General features: G+C 44.4%; 1 protein-coding gene across 13 annotated transcripts in view; it reads right to left on the minus strand.

The window, feature by feature from the left end:
- LOC143039374 (uncharacterized) overlaps window positions 1-19,285 on the minus strand; it is a 1,426,499-nt gene that overhangs the window by 386,059 nt on the left and 1,021,155 nt on the right. For all 13 annotated transcript variants that reach the window (XM_076209287.1, XM_076209284.1, XM_076209291.1 and 10 more), the window contains one exon: window positions 10,478-10,707. In XM_076209287.1, coding sequence (XP_076065402.1) covers window positions 10,478-10,707 — 230 coding nt within the window. The remainder of the gene's footprint in view (window positions 1-10,477; window positions 10,708-19,285) is intronic.

Here is a 19,285-nt window from a genome sequence, read left to right on the forward strand (position 1 = left end):
TACTTGGGCTCAGAAATTTACCTTACAAAGAGAGGCTTAGGCACCTTAACTTACACTCTCTGGAAAGATGCATAGTGCGGGGTGAACTAATAAAGGTGTTCAAGTGGATAAAAGGCTTTAACAAGGGTGAAGCATCATATTAAAACAACAGGGTAGGACTCATATTACTGTAATGGATTTAAATTGGACAAATTTAGATTTAAGAAGGAAATAGGAAAAAATCTGTTTACTTATAGGGTGGTCAATGAATGGAATAGACTTAGTAACCATGTAGAGAGTGCTGAAACTATCGGTTGTTTTAAGAAACAGTTAGACAACTTTATGGATGGTAATGGACATAGAACTGCCTAGTGTAGGACTTATGGTCTCTTGCAGTCTCCTTCATTCTTATGTTATGTTCATATATATGCCAAAAAATCTTTTCTCTTTTGCATGAAAATCATCCTTGTGGGTGAAATGCCATCTCTGCCCCCACCCAGTGTCTGTGTCAGAAAGAATGCAGCCAGACACAACACCTCCACAGGAGAGTTCAACAGGTGAAGCTAGGTCCTGGAGCTGCAACGTCTACGTCGTGGGACCACCCCCCAACCCCAAGAGTTGGGGGCCAAACAGCAGCATTTACCCCTGGCCATCAGCTCTACGCAGATGGCACCGATCCCCAAGGAGGAGCTACGCCTACCTGGGGGAGTACCACAATCCTTTTTTTCCAACACACAATGTTACGTTTTTTCTGCACTGAGGGGTCATTTTCCGGCGATCACCCCTCTTCTTCTACTTTTAGCCGGAGATGTAGAGAGCAATCCTGGGCCCACCACAAAATACACATGCCCAACATGCTCTAAACCCATTACTTCGAGCAAACAGACAAAGGGCTCAGTTCAGTGCAATATGTGCAAAAACTGGGCCCACCTCACTTGTACAACACTTGCTGACACAAACCAATACACAAACACTTGGACATGTTCTACCTGCCCTCCAGTAACCCCAATCCCACCTCCCCAACCACAGCCAACACCCTTACCCACTCCCAATTTCCCCTTGCCCTTACCCCCGATTAGTACTCCCCTTCCTTTGTCCCCGATCTCTCCTTTCCCCCCCTCTGACCCAGATCCTACACCTTCCCCACTACCACCCCAACCTCAACCCCAAACGGCAACATACAACACATACAAAACACACAACATCAACATATTACAACACAACATTGACGGTATTAACACTAAAAAACATGAACTTGAACACTTTCTTAAACAACACAACATACACATTGCAATTCTACAAGAAACAAAATTAAGACACTCACACAAAACACCATCATTTCATAATTACACCACCATCAGACAAGACCGGACTGACGGCAATGGCGGTGGACTCGTCACCCTGATCCACCATTCCATCTGTTTTGTGGACACAAGTGCCACAACCAAAATTCTCCTCCCTACCACAGATAACACAACAGAAACCCAATCCATTCGTATCCGCACAGGCAACAATTCAACACTAACAATAGTTAACATGTACATTCCCCCCCAATCATCCCCCACAGTTCCAAACACCTTCAGACCTCAGCTCAGCCAACTAACCTCAATCCCCAACCTGATCATGGGTGGTGACTTCAACGCCAAGTCGTCTGCCTGGTTTGTCGACAACCCCGACACAGACAGAGGGCTTGATATACAGACTCAACTCGACTCATTGACTATCATGAACAACACGCATAATCATACACATATCCCATACCAAGCCCTCTACACTCCCTCCTCTCCTGATATCACCTTTTGCTCCCCCTGCCTAACCCCAACAACATCATGGAGAGTGGTCGGAGCCCTTGGTTCTGACCACCTTCCAATCATCATCACCACCAAAACAAGATGCACCCCAGCTGGCCACAGACACACTTACACCAATTACAAGAGAGCTAACTGGGAAGCCTTTAATGAAGAGACAGAACAACATTTTGAAACACTTAACAGTACACCAATCACAAACATAAACAATGCTGTGCACGCTTTTAATACAATCATACAAAACGCAGACAAGAGATACATCCCTAGAGGCAACAGAAAATCACACAACCCCAACTTCACACCAGAAATCCAAGGCCTCATCAGACAACGTGACACACTTAAACACGATACCCCCACACCTATCCCTCAAAACATAGCAGACCAAATACAAACACTAAACACTGTGATTGCCAATAAAATACATGAACAAAAAACACAAAATTGGCAAAACTTTATCAATACACTTGATCACAAAACAAACACCAGCAAATTGTACAAAACACTCAACAGCATCACACTATCCAACACTAACACTACACGCTCTCACGCAGCAATAATCACAACAACAGATAATCTACCCTCAAACAGACAACAAGCAAACGCACTCATACGTCATTTTGCACAGACGAGCCATCTTACATCTCACCCTGACGACCGACGCACCATTCGACGTAAGAAAGACTTTCCCACAGACTCAGACTATACACCCTTCATAGACAGTCAGACAAAACTCATAATGCATAGTCTCAAGCACTCATCTGCCTGTGGCCCTGATAACATAAGCAACATCCACCTAAAACACATTGGACCACAAGGTATACACGCACTCACAAACATTGCAAACTACAGCTATTCACACAACACTATACCCGACATCTGGAAGCATGGTAAAATAATCACCATCCCAAAACCGAACAAAGACCCAACAATCCCATCATCGCACCGCCCAATCACACTTCTCTGCACCCCCTCTAAAGTCATTGAACGCCTAATACTTAAACTTGTCACACCATATATTCCCCTTGCTGACTCACAACACGGTTTTAGGCCACTACACTCCACAAACACTCTTCTGACAAACCTCACACAAAGAATTTTTGATGGCATCAATTCAGATAGGCCCCACCACAGAACACTTCTTATAACATTGGACATTAGTAAAGCTTTTGATGCTATCCCCCGCCACAACCTAACAAATAAAATATATAACACAGACATGCACAATTACACCAAAAGATGGCTGGCCAATTATCTGGCAGGCAGGAATGCTCATGTGTCATATAATGGCCAATCATCGCACATCAGAAACATTAAGAACGGAGTACCGCAGGGCTCAGTTCTATCCCCCACATTATTTAATCTATACATGCATGACTTACCCACGCCAGACACCTCAGAAATACAAATCTCTTCTTACGCAGACGACATAACAATCACATGCACACATCGTAACACAGACAAAGCTGCAGAAATAATCCAGCCTTACCTTGACACACTCAACACATGGTTCATCACAAACAGACTCAAAATAGCTCCAACCAAATCTACAGCAACACTTCTCACCAACTGGACAAAAGAACACAAATACATACCTCATCTCTACATCAACAACACTCTAATACCACACACAAACACACCGAAAATTCTTGGTGTAACATACGATACATCCATGTCTTTCAAACAACACCTCACAAACATAAAAAACAAATGCACACCTAGACTTAACGCACTTAAGTCAATCACTGGAACAACATTTGGACAAAACAAAGAAACTAATATAACAATATACAAACAATGTATACGCTCAGTGATGAATTATGCGAGTCCTGCATGGGCTCCTAATCTCAGTGAGACACACCACAACACCCTTCAAATCATACAAAACAAAGCCCTAAAAACAATTACAGGCTGCACAAATACATCACCTACAGACCATTTACACCATGAAACAAAAGTCCTCAAAGTCGAGGAACACCTCGACATGAGAGGCACACAAACACTTGCTGCAGCCACCACAAACACATCACACCCGTTACACTACATAGCAGAACACCCACACACACCAAGAAACATTAAAACTACACCCAAAGACCTTTATTACACAAAGATACTCTCTTCTCTTCCTCCACAACCACCAAATACCAGCCTCCGGAAACATATTCATAATCATATCACTCACCGCTCCATTAACACACTGAAAGACAACACACTGCTGCATGCCAGACCCCCTGATATCCACCCTTCTGAATCCTCTCTCCCACGTAAGGACAGAGTCCACTTGGCCAGACTGCGATGCGGTCACCACCCAGCACTTCTAAGCTACCAGAGGAGGTTGGACGACCGTGTTGTGAACAGCTGCCCAGGATGTAACACTTCACCCCATACCATACAACACATAATGGAAGACTGCATTATACACAATCATGCACGCAAACAACACAACATACACTCTATAAAGGATTTGTGGGAAAACCCAGTCTCGGCTGTGGCCTTCCTTGGGGAGACGGGACTGCTCGGACAGACAGTCTAGGGAACGACAACAACAACAACAACAGGTGAAGCTGGTTTACCCCTATTGCTTCATTACAGAGAAACCCTCCTTCCTCATCCACTCACAACTAATTTGAGGAAGATAAGGAGAAATCCCTTCCTGCTATGTCAATCTATCATCCATTTACAACCACTCTCCACTCACAACTGTCTTTAGCACTCTCCCTTCCTTTTCCCCATAGCACCCTTCACCCCATCCATCCATCTCATTCTCAGTCTTCCCTTCAAGTTCACTCCATCTACCTCTACTTTCCATACTCTTTTGCTAGTCTTTCTTCATTCCTTCTTTCCATATGCCCCAAACCATCCCAGTATTCTATGATCAATCCTCTCTGCCAGCTCCCATTCCATAACTATTCTCTACCTCACATCCTCATTTCTCATTCTATCTATCCTTGTAACTCAATCACACTTCTTAGATACTTCATTTAAAAAACATTTCAATTCTTTCTTTCTGCCTCCCTTAACCCTTTCCATACAATGACACCTATGTGTCATGAGGTGCGAGTGGGTATTTACCTAGTTGTTTTTTTACGGGACGAAAGCTATGCTCATAGTGACTCACTTTTGTATCTCTCCACATCCAGTTTGTTCTTAAAATCTTGTATAGATCTAGCACTCACTGTTCCCCCATTTAGTTTGTTCCAGACATCAATCACTCTGTGTGGGAAGCTATTCGTTTTCAAATCTCTTCTGTAACTGTCCTCCTTTAGCTTCTTCTTGTGTCCTCTTGTTTCTCTTTTATCCCATTTTAATAAGTCATCTCTATCAAGAACTTCCATATCTTTCATAATTCTGTAGAGAGCAAATTGCCTTTCTCTTCTCTGTTCCAGTGTTGATAGATGTAATTTATCCAATCTTTGTTACTATGTCAAATTTGAGAGTGTAGGTCCCATTTTTGTCACTATTCTTTTAATTCTTTCTAATTTCTTTATTATTATTCTATTTATTATTAAGAGGAGAGCAGATGTGAAATGGGGTAAGAGTATGACAGAAAATTTTGAAAGTAATAAAAAGATGTTTTGGAAAGAAATTAAGAGAGGAAGAGGAGGCAAATCAAGTAGAGAAGAAAAGGTAAAAGGTGCAGATGGAGAGATGATAATGGAATAGAAGGCAGTAAGGGGAAGATGGGCAGAATATTTTAGGGAGTTGCTAAATGTGAAGGAGGATAGGGAGGGAAAGATAGATGCAGTGGGAAATGTTAAGAAAATGACCGTGATGAGTGAGGAGAATGGAGGAGAAATAAGGAGGGATGAAGTAAAGGCAGTTGTTAAGATGATGAAAGCAGGTAAGGCACCTGGTCTGGATGGATGCCATGCAGAATGTCTGAAAAAAGGAGGTACAGTGATGGTGGACTGGCTGGTGAGGTTATTTAATGTTTGCTGGAGAGAGGGTAGAGTGCCGGAGGACTGGAGGAGTGCCTATATAGTTCCTTTTTACAAGGGAAAAGGGGACAAGTGTGAATGTAGTAGTTTCAGAGGGATTAGCTTGTTAAGTGTAGTTGGGAAGGCTTATGGGAGGATCTTGATTGAGAGGATTAGGAGAGGAACAGAGGGAGTAATTGGTGAGGAACAGTGTGGATTTAGGACAAGTAGAGGTCGTGTAGATCAGATCTTTGTGGTAAGACAAAATATGTGAGAAAGCTATAGGAAAGGGGAAGGATGTTTTTTGGGCTTTTATGGATCTGGAAAAGGCTTATGATAGGGTAGACAGAAAGGCACTGTGGGAGGTTATGCAGATATATGGAATAGGAGGAAAGCTTCTGGGAGCTGTCAAGAGTTTTTATAAGAGTAGTAGAGCTTGTGTCAGGATTAGAAATGGAGAGAATGAGTGGTTCGAGGTAAAGGTGGGACTTCATCAAGGATGTGTTATGTCGCCCTGGCTGTTCAACTTATACATGAATGGGGTAGTGCGAGAGGTAAATGCAAGGGTAGTGGGTCAGGGACTGGAGATGGTTAAAGAAAATGGAGAAAAGTGGGAGGTGAGCCAGCTGTTGTTTGCTGACGACACTGCGCTTGTGGCCTGATCGGAGGAGGGACTGAGGAAGTTGGTGACAGAGTTTGGGAGAGTATGTGATAGAAGAAAGCTAAAGATAAATGTGGGTAAAAGTAAGGTGATGAGATGTACAAGGGGTGAAAGTGGCAGTAGACTGGATGTGAGTATTAAGGGAGAGCAACTGGAGGAAGTGGATAGTTTTAGATACTTGGGTGCAAATGTGGCAGGAAAAGGTGGAGTGAAGGTGGAGGTGGAATGTAGATTGAGAGAAGCAAGTAAATGCCTTGGTGGATTGAAGAGTGTAATGAGGAATAGACATTTGGGAATGGATGCTAAGAGGAGACTGTATGAAGGAGTGATTGTGCCAACAGCACTGTATGGGGCAGAAACATGGAACATAGGAGAGGAAGAGAGAAGGAGTTTGAATGTGTTTGAGATGAGGTGTCTGAGAAGTATGATGGGGGTTACTAGACTAGATAGAGTGGCGTGAGTAGCGTGGGGTCTGTCAGACCCCACTTTACCTGAGGTGTGAGTAGCGTGGGGTTTGTCAGACCCCACTTTACCTGAGGTTTGTTCATGTCATATAAATGTTTTATCATTTATACTTATGGGTAAATAATAATTTCTTCTTTTTTATCAACAGAAAAACATACATCCGAGTTTGATTTAATTTATCTAATTTATTTAATTTATTTAATTTACTCCATTTTCCCTCTTTTGATCACATTAATCTTTATCACAATGTTTAATTTCTGTTCTGGTAATGTGAGTTTCTTTTCATATCATGGTCACACTATACTTATATCATAAAACATGACATTCCGCCACATTTTATTTGATTGATTTATCCTTCCCCTCTTTTGTTCAAATTTAATTTGTATCACATATTTTGTATCACATATAAATGCTTAATATTTTCTGTTCTGTTAATATGTTTCTTCTCGCCACATTTTAGGACACCTCAGTCACTCTATTCCCACACATACAGCTGTAATTTATTCCATCCTTCACCTCTTTTTGTTCAAATTTAATTTGTATCACATATTTTGTATCACATATAAATGTTTGATATTTTCTGTTCTGTTAATAATATGTTTCTTCTCACACTATTCTCATATCATCATAAGATGTGACATCTCGCCACATTTTAGGACACTTCAGTCACTCTATTCCCACACATGCATCCGAGTTTGATTTAATTTATTAACTTCATTTATTTGATTTATTCCATTTTCCCTCTTTTGATCACATTAACTTTTATCACAATGTTTAATTTCTTTTCATATCATGGTCATGCTATACTCATATTATCATAAAACATGACATTCCACCACATTTTATTTGTTTAATTTATCCTTCCCCTCTTTTGTTCAAATTTAATTTGTATCACATATTTTGTATCACATATAAATGCTTAATGTTTTCTGTTCTGTTAATATGTTTCTTCTTACAACGAGATCACACTATTCTCATATTATCATAAAATGTGACATCTCGCCACATTTTAGGACACCTCAGCCACTCTATTTCCACACATACTGCTGTAATTTATTCCATCCTTCCCCTCTTTTTGTTCTAATTTAATTTGTTGACTTTTATGACTTCCTTGGTACCAATTTCATATTGATTCAATATTTCATTTTTGCTTTTTCCAAATTCCATTATACTGCATTTCTTAATGTGTTCACTTCACACTTCTAACTCCATTTCCATATTTTGTCTAGGTCTTCTTGTAGTGATCTGCAGTCTTCTTCTATGCTTACTCTCTTAAGTACTTTGGCACCATCAGCAAAGAAGTTCATGTAACATTTCATTCCTTCATCCATTTCATTTATATATATGGCAAATATTAAAGGAGCCAATACAGAGCCCTGTGGGATGTCACTTATCATATCTTCCCAGTTTGAGTTCTTGTCTCTAAGTACCACTATCATTTTTCTCCCACTCAAAAAATCTTTCTTCCATTCCAGTAGCTTACCTTGTATTCCTCCTATTGTTTCAATTTTTCTTATTATTATTATTATTTTTTTTTTTTGTGGTACTTTGTCAAAAGCTTTCTGTAAGTCCAAGAAGGCGGTATCTGCCCAGCCATTTCTTTCTTGTATTATTTTTATTAATCTTGAGTAAAAATATATTAAGTTTGTGGCACATGATCTTCCACTTCTAAAACCAAATTGTTTAGGGTTTAGTATTTTTTTCTTTTCCAAGTGTTTGATCCATTTGTTTCTGATAGCCCTTTCGCATAATTTTACTACTGTGCTTGTAAGGGATACCGGTCTGAAGTTTGTACAATTTTCTTTGTTTCCTCCTTTATATATTGGTATGATGTTTGCATTTTTTCCAATCTTGCAGTACCTTTCCTTCTTTGAGTGAGAAATCTATTATCTTGTATAATTTGTCTGTTAGTTCATCTATACACTCTTTCAATATCCAACTTGCAATTCCATCCGGTCCATGTTTATTTCCTAATGTCTAGGTTTTATATTTCATCACTTATTTCTTTCTGTGTTACCTTTATTTCTTTCATTTCAGGGGATCTTTCTCATTGTCCATCTTCCCAAATTTGTGAGCTCTCAATTGTAAAAACAGATCTGGAATGTCTGATCATAACTTCAGCCATTTCTATGTCATCTATATATTCTGTATCACCTTCACAGTTTCACTATTTCATGTTTGTCTTTTAATTCATCATTTACATATCTATAAAAGAGTTTAGGTTGATCCTAGTATTTATCTATTACATCTTTTTTGTAGTTTCTTTTTTCTTTCCTGCGTATATTCAAATATTCATTCCTTAGTTTTATGTTCGCCATTTGATTTTTTTTCCATCTTTTCCAGGCTTTGTCTCTTTTATCTTTAGCCTCACTGCACCTTTTGTTATACCAACACTTTATATGAATATCTTTTTGCTTCTTCTTTGGTACATATTCATCAGTTCCTTCCTTTCTTTAAATATGTGAGGATGCCATTGTTGGCACCTTGATTATATCTATTTTGTAGTTGTAGCTCAGTGACCCCCATATTCTGTGAACTGGACTGATCATATTTTCTGTGGTTATTAACATTTAGAGTGAAAGATCGAGTAATACAGCTGTAACTTTATATCTTTTAATACGAGTATTTTGATGGATCATTTGATCATCATACACGAGGCAGCTAATGCTGCCCGCAAGAATTTGACTCATATTGAAGTGGTTAAATTCTAAGTTTGTCCTGCATAGTGCCATAGACACAATAACCACTCCATCCAATCTTCTCTTTGAGTCCATCATTAGACACCTATTTTTCATGACACTTTCCATTCACTTCCTTCATTCTACAAATTACCTTCACCCCCACTCCTCTATTCCTTGATACATACCATAGTTGGAACTCATCACTTCCTAATGCCTCTTTCCTTTACAACCTACCTCAAACTTACTGTTTCCTTCACCCTTGTACATCTCATCACCTTACTTTTACCTACATATATTTTCAACTTTTTCATCTCACATACCCTCCTAAACTCTACCACATACTGCCTTTGACCCTCCTCTAACCCAACCACAAAGTGTCTTCACCAAGCAACAATTGGTTCACCTCCCATTTCCCTCTACTCTCTCTAAGAATCTCCAATCCCCTGCCTATCACCCTCACATTTACCTCCTTCACCCACCTATCCATGTACACATTGAACAGCCATGGTGACATTACACTCAGCAACTCTCTCCTTTTTCCTCCATTTTCAACTTCCTTTCTATCAGATAATAATCTGACAATTTCCAAATCTCTTCCCTGAAAATATATAGTCCACAACTCTTCTAATCCACCCTTTGGGTACCTCTATATAGCTCATTAATGCCCTACCAACTATTTTCTCTCCACAACCTTTTCCTATGTATATTTATGCTTGACTCTTTTTCTTAAACATTGTGTACACTATCATTAATTCCCTCTCTATATACATCTCTAGTATCATCTCTTAACCATAATTCTACTACATACTTCAATCTACCTGTTCAATAACAAAAACCTCAACCTACAAAATGAGCAGTTTCCTAAACTTTTTAACTCATTACAAATTAATTTATACATATTTCTTCACATATTCACTGTGGATTACTCTTATATCAGTAGGAAAAAAGAAATGAGAAACATAATCTTACCTCATGATTAGGCTGCTTTCCTGCATGTTCTACTGTATGCCTTGGATCTCCTGAACGATAATGAACAATTCGCAGGCCTGGACGCTTCTCCCATGAGTAATCATAGGTGTATCGAAGAAGACGGTGGCTTGAGTTGCCATCTTCTTCCTTGATGTAACTATATGTTCGTCTGTACTTCCCCTTCTTGTGTCCAGTGATGTACCATTTGTAGCAGTCAATTCGCCGCAGCTCTTGAAAGAGTAGATACAGTACCACAATAATAAGATTGAAAAAAATTCTGACAAATAAGTACATAATAAGGTATAATACAGTAACCCATCTATTAGTGGTTTTACAAAAAAATAGATACCCATATGGGATACTGACTGCATAAATTCTATGAAGTCAATACTTTATTAATCAATAGGCTTCTTACTCCTTATAAAAGAAGTAGCTAACCAAGGCTAACACCCACACCCACCCATCCCATTCCCACCTGTCAGCCATTATTCCTTTTTATTTTAGCTCAATTGTCACATCCTAGGCCCTGTATTTGAGTTGATACATCAAATTGTAACCCATGACTTGAGTAGTTCCTGCAATCCAGAATCCTAGGTCGACATTTAGCCTCTTATGATCAATTTAACTTCACTGGGATACAGAAAGATGGTGGAGTGCAATCACTAAATTTACTGTCCACATAATTATACGAGTTTATCTTACTAAGTAGTCGGTGGGAACAGAGTGCGGGCATGGTAATCAGCCTCTCAAAGTGGCTGCGCACCTTTTTATGCTACAACCGTACAACACCAGTGCCATGGCACAGGTGCCAATATATGTCTATGTAACCTATCCTATTTCTATTTACCCAACTCCACACAATTTACCAGTACTGTATCTTTATTTTTGTGTGAAGAGGGCTTACACTATAGTCAGTAATACTTATCTAAAAAATATAAGCAATGGGGCATGGAAGTGAAGATCCTACTTTGATTCTTCATTTGATTTACGTGCCCTCTGACCTCTGCTGGGAGAAGGCCCTGATTTTGCACTCCTCTGCTGCCGCCCTTCAAGTCTTCTACATCATCTTCATGCGTAATACCTGCGTCCATATAAGTCACGGTGAAAAACGAGTACATTGTTCCTCCACTGCCATCATCTTCATGCGTAATACCCGTGTCCACATAGGCTGCGGTGAAAAACAAGTCTGTTGTTCCTCCGCTGCCATCGTCTTCATGTGTAATACATTTCCACCATGATCACGGTGGAAACATAACATCAATACATTAATGATTATAAATTATGTTTCTTGTTCCCTATTGGGTCAAATTCCATATTTTTTCCTATGTTCTCCCATACTTTTTCCTTTACCAAAAATTTAACTTTTTATCATTTCAAAATTCCTTATAGTCTATCAATAATTCTCATTTTCATCCATTTTCTGAAAGTTTCCATTTTCTTTTAACCTCTTCAATATGAGTCAAATTCTCGTGGGCAGCATCGATTGCCTGATGTACAATGATTTGATGATGCATCACAATACTCGCACTACAAAATATAAAGTTACAGCTGTATTACTCGTTCTCTTTCACTTTTGAGTGGGTTATTGGAGGAAAGGCATTATGCATTTTCATATATTTATTAGGAGACTGAACTACCCAGTTACAGAGAGGCAACAGGACTTCTAGCCTCTACCATGTCTCATCTCCAACTGCCTTGTGATGCTGTGAGTCATGAGGTGGTCACAGGGTGGGAGTTGCTATATACCCCTACAATCCCTCGCCCCCACCCATTACACAAAATGCCTGCAGTGGGTGGTGTCTGAGGAGTGGCATTGCCCAACAAATAGCCAAACAGGTAACAAGGTGCCCGTCTGGCATGCCAGGGCCTTCCTAGGGCAGGCAGGGTTGGGTTGAGCATAACAGCTGCCCTGTAGCCAGGCACCTGGATGCACGGCTTATGCGTGAGGGGAATGTAGGTGGCGCCGGTTCCTGATATAGGCACGCCCACTTCTGTCTAGCCTCACTAAGGTTGTAGGCCATTTGGTTATGCTGAATGACTGCACTACACCTAGAGCAGGACAAGGCCCATTCTCATTCCCACAATAGCCATGCACAACACTTGCTCACCTTGGGTAGGGTAGGCCTCAGAACCCTGTGGGAGATATTAAGATACTACAAAATGGCCTTTGCACCAATGTCAGTGTCCAGGAGCTGTTCCTAATAGTGTTGCCACATACCAGTCTTTTGGCACACTCGACAGCCACCTCTGCACGACCATTGGACTGGGGATAATGTGCAGACAAGACCCTCATCTGCACACGCCCCGTGCTGAAGAAGTCCCTGGATTCCTGGGTGGTAAGGTTTGTACCCCTGACACATGACAGCTCCTCCGGGATGCTGAAGCGCCTGAACCACCATTGAAATATCGCAATGAGGCATGCTCCTCTTTTTTCTTTGTACCTTTCATATGATTCTCTCATCCTATTTTGTTACTAATCTGTGAATTCTTGTTCTCCTCTTCTACAACCTTCTTTGCTTTCTCATCCCACCACTCACTACCCTTCCTTCTATTTCCTCCTGATATCCTTGTTCCATACAAGCATTTTGAAATACAATTATAGACAATTATTTTATATAACATGTGGCAGAGCCCACAAGGGCTGGAAATGTTTTAGATCTAATTTTTTCTAAAAGAGACATTACAGAAAATTTAACTGTAAAAGGATACATTGAGTAAGAGTGACCACAATATGACTAGATTTGATATCATTAACAATTGTAGATTGAAAAATAAAAACCATAATGTATCAATACTTAAAAGCTAATTTTGTCATTATCAAGGAAACAATAAGAAATATTGACTGGGACTCTATTACAACTGACCATACACAAATTCAAGTGATAAATGGAACATTTTTAAATACAAGGTTGTAGAAATACAATCTGATCATGTCCTATATGTTATAAGATCAGCACATAAATGTCAACCAAAGTGGTTGAATAATGAAATAAGAGGAAAAATTGCTGCTAAAATGCAAGCCTATAGAGAATAAAAGCAAAACATGACTGCAGGCCATTTGAATACAGACATGAGATATAACTTAAAAAGAAATATTAGACAGTCTGTTAGGTTTTTATTTAAGCTTGCTTACAATAGGGCTTTTGGCGGGTGACTGACTACCCGCGCTTGGGGTAGTCTCTACGAGCGTGACTCCCAGTTGCCAGCTCTCACAATAAAAACTCCTACATCTCCCCCTCAAGATTGTGAGGGAAAAACAAAACGAATACCTTGACAATCTGATTACATTGAACAAAACAATATAAATGGTAATTCCAATGACATACAATGTGAACAAAAATGAACAGCTATATTATGTACAGTAGTCGTCCAGCAATCTCGGCTGAGACCTGAGCCTTTGAGGACGTTCCTTTTTCAGGGAAGCAGGCGGAGGCGTCCCCTGGGTCGGTGGTTGCGGCTCGGGTGAACCCCCGGGAGATAATGGCCCCCGTGGTGACGCGGCCATTCTCAAATGGCCGCGGGTGCGCAGTGAGATGCGACCGCTTCCGTCCATCCTCACTGCGTATTGGCGGTGTGGGTGGACTTCGACTACGGTACCAGACTTGCTCCATGCCTTAGTAGTCTGGTCCTGAACCCACACACGGGCTCCCGGCTGCAGGCGGCGCCGTCGACGTTGCTGACCCGTGCTATTCTGTCGTATCTCTGCATGATGTTGCGCCCTCTGAGTCTCCCTCTCCTCCAGGGTCCGCTGCCACTCACAATTGACTTTGTAGTTCTGTTTGGCCGTGGGGACTCCATCACGTAGCTGTCTGCCAGTTGTCAATTGTGCGGGGGATGCGTTTCCTTCTCGTAGCGGGGTGTTGAGGTATTGGAGGAGGGCAAGCGACACCTTGTCGTTGTCCTGGCTGCCGCTGGTCCCTGTGTTGTCTCGCAGAATCCTCTTGGCTGTCTTCACGGCGGCCTCGGCTCAGCCGTTGGACTGAGGGTACTGAGCGGAGGAGAGGCGGGTCGTGACGCCCCATCTCCTGAGGAAAGCGGTCATTTCCCCACTCACTAGGTTCGTACCTCCGTCAGTAGAGAGTTGTTCTGGGGCCCCCCATCTGGTGAAGTAGTGCCTTAGGTGCTTCATGATTTCGCTGGACGTGGCACCCGAGGGTAGGTGCGCAACTTCTAGCCAGCCAGTGAGTCGGTCGGCGTAGACTAGGTATGTTTGACCTGCCAGCTGGAATAGGTCTGCCACCGTCTGCTGAAAGGGGTAATCGGGGGGTGGGGTGAGAATGAGGGGCTCAGGTGGTTGTGACGGCGCGTTAGCATTGCAGGAGTTACATTTGGCCCTGTAATGCTGCAGGTCACCCTCCATTCCAGGCCAGTACACCGTCTGTCTGGCTCTTCTTAGCATGGAGTCGAGGCCCTGATGGTTGGCGTGAAGGCTAGCTGCCACTCGTTGTCGCAGAGCCTCAGGGATGACAAGCCGCACACATCCCTGGTCATAGGTATAGGTGACTAGGCCACGGGACACTGCCAGTCTGTCTCGTACACCGTAGAAGGGCCGCAGACAGGCAGGCTCCCGTGATCTGTGGGACTCCCAGTCGCCGCCTCTCATTCTTAACACCAGTGACTGGTAGGTGTGGTCCTCAAGGGCCGTTTGCAGCACCATCTCTTCGTCGATGGTGGCGCACCCACTCAGGTCAAGGGCGGCTACAGTGGCTGCTGACATGGTTGCGGCGATAGCGACGTCTTGTTCTTCATCCATCTCGTCCGGATTAGACTTGTCCACGGGATACCTGGATAGGAAGTCGGCTGCCGCGTTGTGTTTCCCCGGCAGAAAGCGCATGGTGAACCTGTACTGCAGGGTCTACTCCTTCAGACGAAACAGCCGTGGGTTGGTGATGTCCTTGAGGGCCTTGTCGCCAAAGAGCCTAACTAGGGGCCGGTGGTCTGTGGCGATAACCAGGTTGGGGCACCCCAGGAGGAAAAGCCGGGCTTTACGCAGGCACCACGCTACCGCCAAAGCTTCCCCCTCCACCGGTGCATATCCCGACTCGGCCGGGGTAAGGTGCCGGCTTCCGCATAATGCCAGGCGCCAGACTCCTTTGTAGCAGTGTGGAGCAGTGGCTGGCGGGCATGAGCAGTGCTGCTGCATCACCACGAACCCGATGCCGTCCTTGCACCAGTCCGTGATGGCGATGGTAGGTCGGGTCATGTCGTAGTATGCTAACCCCTGTTTGGCTAGCTGACAGATGATCTCTTTGGCTTGTGTGAATCTATTCTGGAGACACTCGTCCCAGTAGACAACCTTACCTGCTGGTTTTTTCAGCAGATCCCTGAAGGGCGCCATAAGCGGGGCAGTGGCCAGGAAGGGCGCCAGTTGGTTCACAAAGCCAAACCAGGAGCGCACGTTTGTGATGGACGGTTTTTCTGGCATCTTAAAGTCCCTGATGGCAGTAAGGCGCTCTGTAGTCGGTTTGTATGTGTCCCAATCCAAGTGGTAGCCAGCGAAGTCGACCTCCCTCTGGCAGAAGTGAAATTTCTCCGGCTTTAGTGTCACTCCAGCCTTGGCACATACTTCCAAAAAGTCGTAGGCATGCCAGAAGGCTTCTTCTATGCCTGCGTCATAGAGGAGTGTGTCGTCCACGCACTTGTATTTCCGCGGCAGGTCGATGATGGCGTCGTCGAATCTTTTGGTATATGCATCCCCCGCTGCGCAGTGTCCCATGGGCGTCCGGCAATACTGGTACCTGCCCCACGGTGTGATAAACGTAGTGAGGCGCCTGCTCTCCTCGTCCAGTTCCACCTGGTGGAATCCCCAGTGCGCATCTGCCACGGTTTTGTAGGAGTGTGCCGGGACCCCAGAGGCCATGTCAAACGGGGCAGGGGTGTGGTGAGTCTCTCGTAGGCAGCATGCGTTGAGTTTCTGGAAGTCGACCGTGCGGCGCGGCTTGCCAGACTTTTTTGCCACCACGACCATCCTGGCACACCACTCTATGGCCTCTCCCGCGGGGACAGGACGGATCACGCCTCTCTGGACGTCCTCATCCAGCTGTTGCTTGACCTCCGCTTCCCAATGTTTCGGGACGGGGGCGGGAGTGTGGCAGGCATAAGGGACAGCGTCGGGTGATAGGTGGATATGATGGGGGGGCCCCGCCATGATCGGCAGCGGGTACCTGTCGGTGTCGAAGGACGATGTCGAGAAGTGGCCGAGCAGCCATTCCTGTAGCCTCGGCACGTTTTCCTCGAGAGGAGGGAAAGGCATGGTTGCTGGTCTGGGTGGCGGACCCCGGCTGTCGCTGCTCCCCCCGCCCACGCTCGCTATGGTCGGTAGTGGCGGATGCGGAAAGCCTTCGTGTACCAGGCCCAGATCCTTGCCGGCGAGGGACAGATAGACCTGCCGCACAGACCGTACGAAATACACCTGTTGGGTGGAGCGGCCAGGGATGCTAAAGTGGCAGGTTATGGTCCCCAAGGTTGGTAGGTTAATATTGGCGAGGTCTCGCAGGCCAGTGCGTCCCTTAAGTTGCCTGGGCGAGAGGCCCAGAGCTTTCAACAGCTTGGGTCCCGCTACACATACCTGCGCGCCTGTATCTGCGATGGCTGTGGTGGAGTGCTGTGTGTCGCCATCCGGCCCGGAGACGATGACTTGAAGCCGTGGCTGGCTCATCACTCCGGCGGTCGCTACCACAGCACTGGCCACAGCGTCCTTCTTCGCGGGCTTCTTACCCCCTTTGCACACTTTCTGGAAGTGGCCCAGCTTTCCACAAGCAAGACACGTGACGTTTGCTGCCGGGCAAGCTGCCCTACCGGGCTGGTGTCGGTCACCGCAGTGCCAACAAGGGCGGTGGCGGGCTTTCCCGGGACCAGCAGCAGCGATGACGTCGTCGTCACTCGCAGCATCGTGGATGACGTCACCAGCGGCAGCCTCGGGATGGCGGTTTGGCGGGAAATCATGCGCGTCCCTCTGAGCCGCTTCAAATGCCACATAGTAAGATCTGAGGCTGTCAACCTCTTTGAATTGAGCGTAGCACTGTAATACCTCGCGTCTTAGGGTTGGTTCACGCAACCCAGCAATGAGCTTCCGCACTAACATATATTCACTTAAACTCGCGTCACAGCTTGGGCACTGAAAAGCACAATCTAACACCATCTGGGAACACTTCGTGAAGTTATCGCCCACCGACTCCCCCGAGGCCTGCTTGACACTAAAGAAGTCCGACCACTGTACTGCCTGGTTCGCAGCACGTAACACTAATTTGCTGACGTTCTCCAGGGCCTCGGGAGCGGGAAGGGTGTCCCAACGAGCCTTGGGGAACCTGGCGTCGAGCGCCTTTTGGAGCCTTGGGGCACATAAAAGCCGGATGTAGCGCGCGGCGTCACCGTCGCCGACAGCGTTGAGCTCGATCCAATCCTCCAAGGACCGACGCCATGACCTGAAGTCTGCTGCAGTCATGTCCAGGTCGCACTTCTCCAACCCAGCTGTGCTAAGGGCCTTGCGGCTTGGTGTCCCCATCGCCGCCATGTTTCGCTGCAAAGCCGCTATGGCTCCCTGCTGGGACAGTAAGAGCGTCTGAGCCTGTGCTAGGAGGCCTTCTCCTTCCCTCCGTCTACCTGATGTGGCAGGGAGCCTAGGGCGTCTCGGGGTGGTCATCGTAGATGCGTAGGAAGGATTATCACTGCGCCATGTTAGATTTTTATTTAAGCTTGCTTACAATAGGGCTTTTGGCGGGTGACTGACTACCCGCGCTTGGGGTAGTCTCTACGAGCGTGACTCGCAATTGCCAGCTCTCACAATAAAAACTCCTACACAGTCCAAAAGAAATACTGAAAGAAATATTGCACTGACAAGGAAAGAAGATCCAAAATCATTTTTTTTCCAGAAAATAAAAGTCATTCTAATATTGGCCCACTACTTACAAATAGTGGAAACACTACAAGTATTGATGCAGAGATGGATGAACTGTTAAATTATTTCTTTTCTTCTATATTCATTGCAGAAAATGCAATTACTGTACCACTAAAGAAATTGCTTTCAAAGAAATAGTCCAACAACAAATGCAGGAAAATGCAAAAGACACAATTATCCAAGTACATACATATACCAAAGCCTTTTCACCCTACACAGGGGTAGCCAAAAAGAAAAAAGCATAGAAACCACTCCCACCCGTTCCATTTCCTATATATTCCACTCCCCTCCACCCTCCTCCCTCCCTCCTATCTTGGCACCTCCTGGATGACAGGTCATACCTGCATCCTATCCACTCCCCTGGGTCAGAAGCAGTGTCATAAGACACAGCACATCCACAGCAAGGCCGCTTCATAAATTCAGCGACCCCCCCTCATCGTCCCCATGCAGAAAAGGAGAAGACGGGGAGAAATCCCTTAAGGCTGCGTCAATTTTTTTTCCCACCCACTCCCCCTCATGCATCACAGCATCATCTATATACAACCCCTCTCCATTCACCCCTATCTTCTGTCCTCTCCCGTCCTTCCTCAACAGACATTCCTCTCTTTTGTAATGCCCCTTTCACCCCATCCATCCATCTCATCCTAGGACGCCCCCTCATATTCACTCCTTCCACCTCTGCCTTCCACACTTCTTTTACTAATCTTTCTTAACTCATTCTTTCTATGTGTCCAAACCATCCTAATACTCTTTCATCAACCCTATCTCCCAGCTAGCTCCCATTCCACCCATGTTCTCCTCCTCACCTCCCATCATCTCAAACACATTCAAACTCCTTCTCTCTTCCTCTCTCATGTTCCATGTTTCTGCCCCATACAATGCTGTTGGCACAATCACTCCCTCATATAACC

Source organism: Oratosquilla oratoria, chromosome 26 (assembly GCF_046742065.1).
Source record: "Oratosquilla oratoria isolate Oo_2021 chromosome 26, ASM4674206v1, whole genome shotgun sequence".
Classification (NCBI taxonomy): Eukaryota; Metazoa; Arthropoda; class Malacostraca; order Stomatopoda; family Squillidae; genus Oratosquilla; species Oratosquilla oratoria.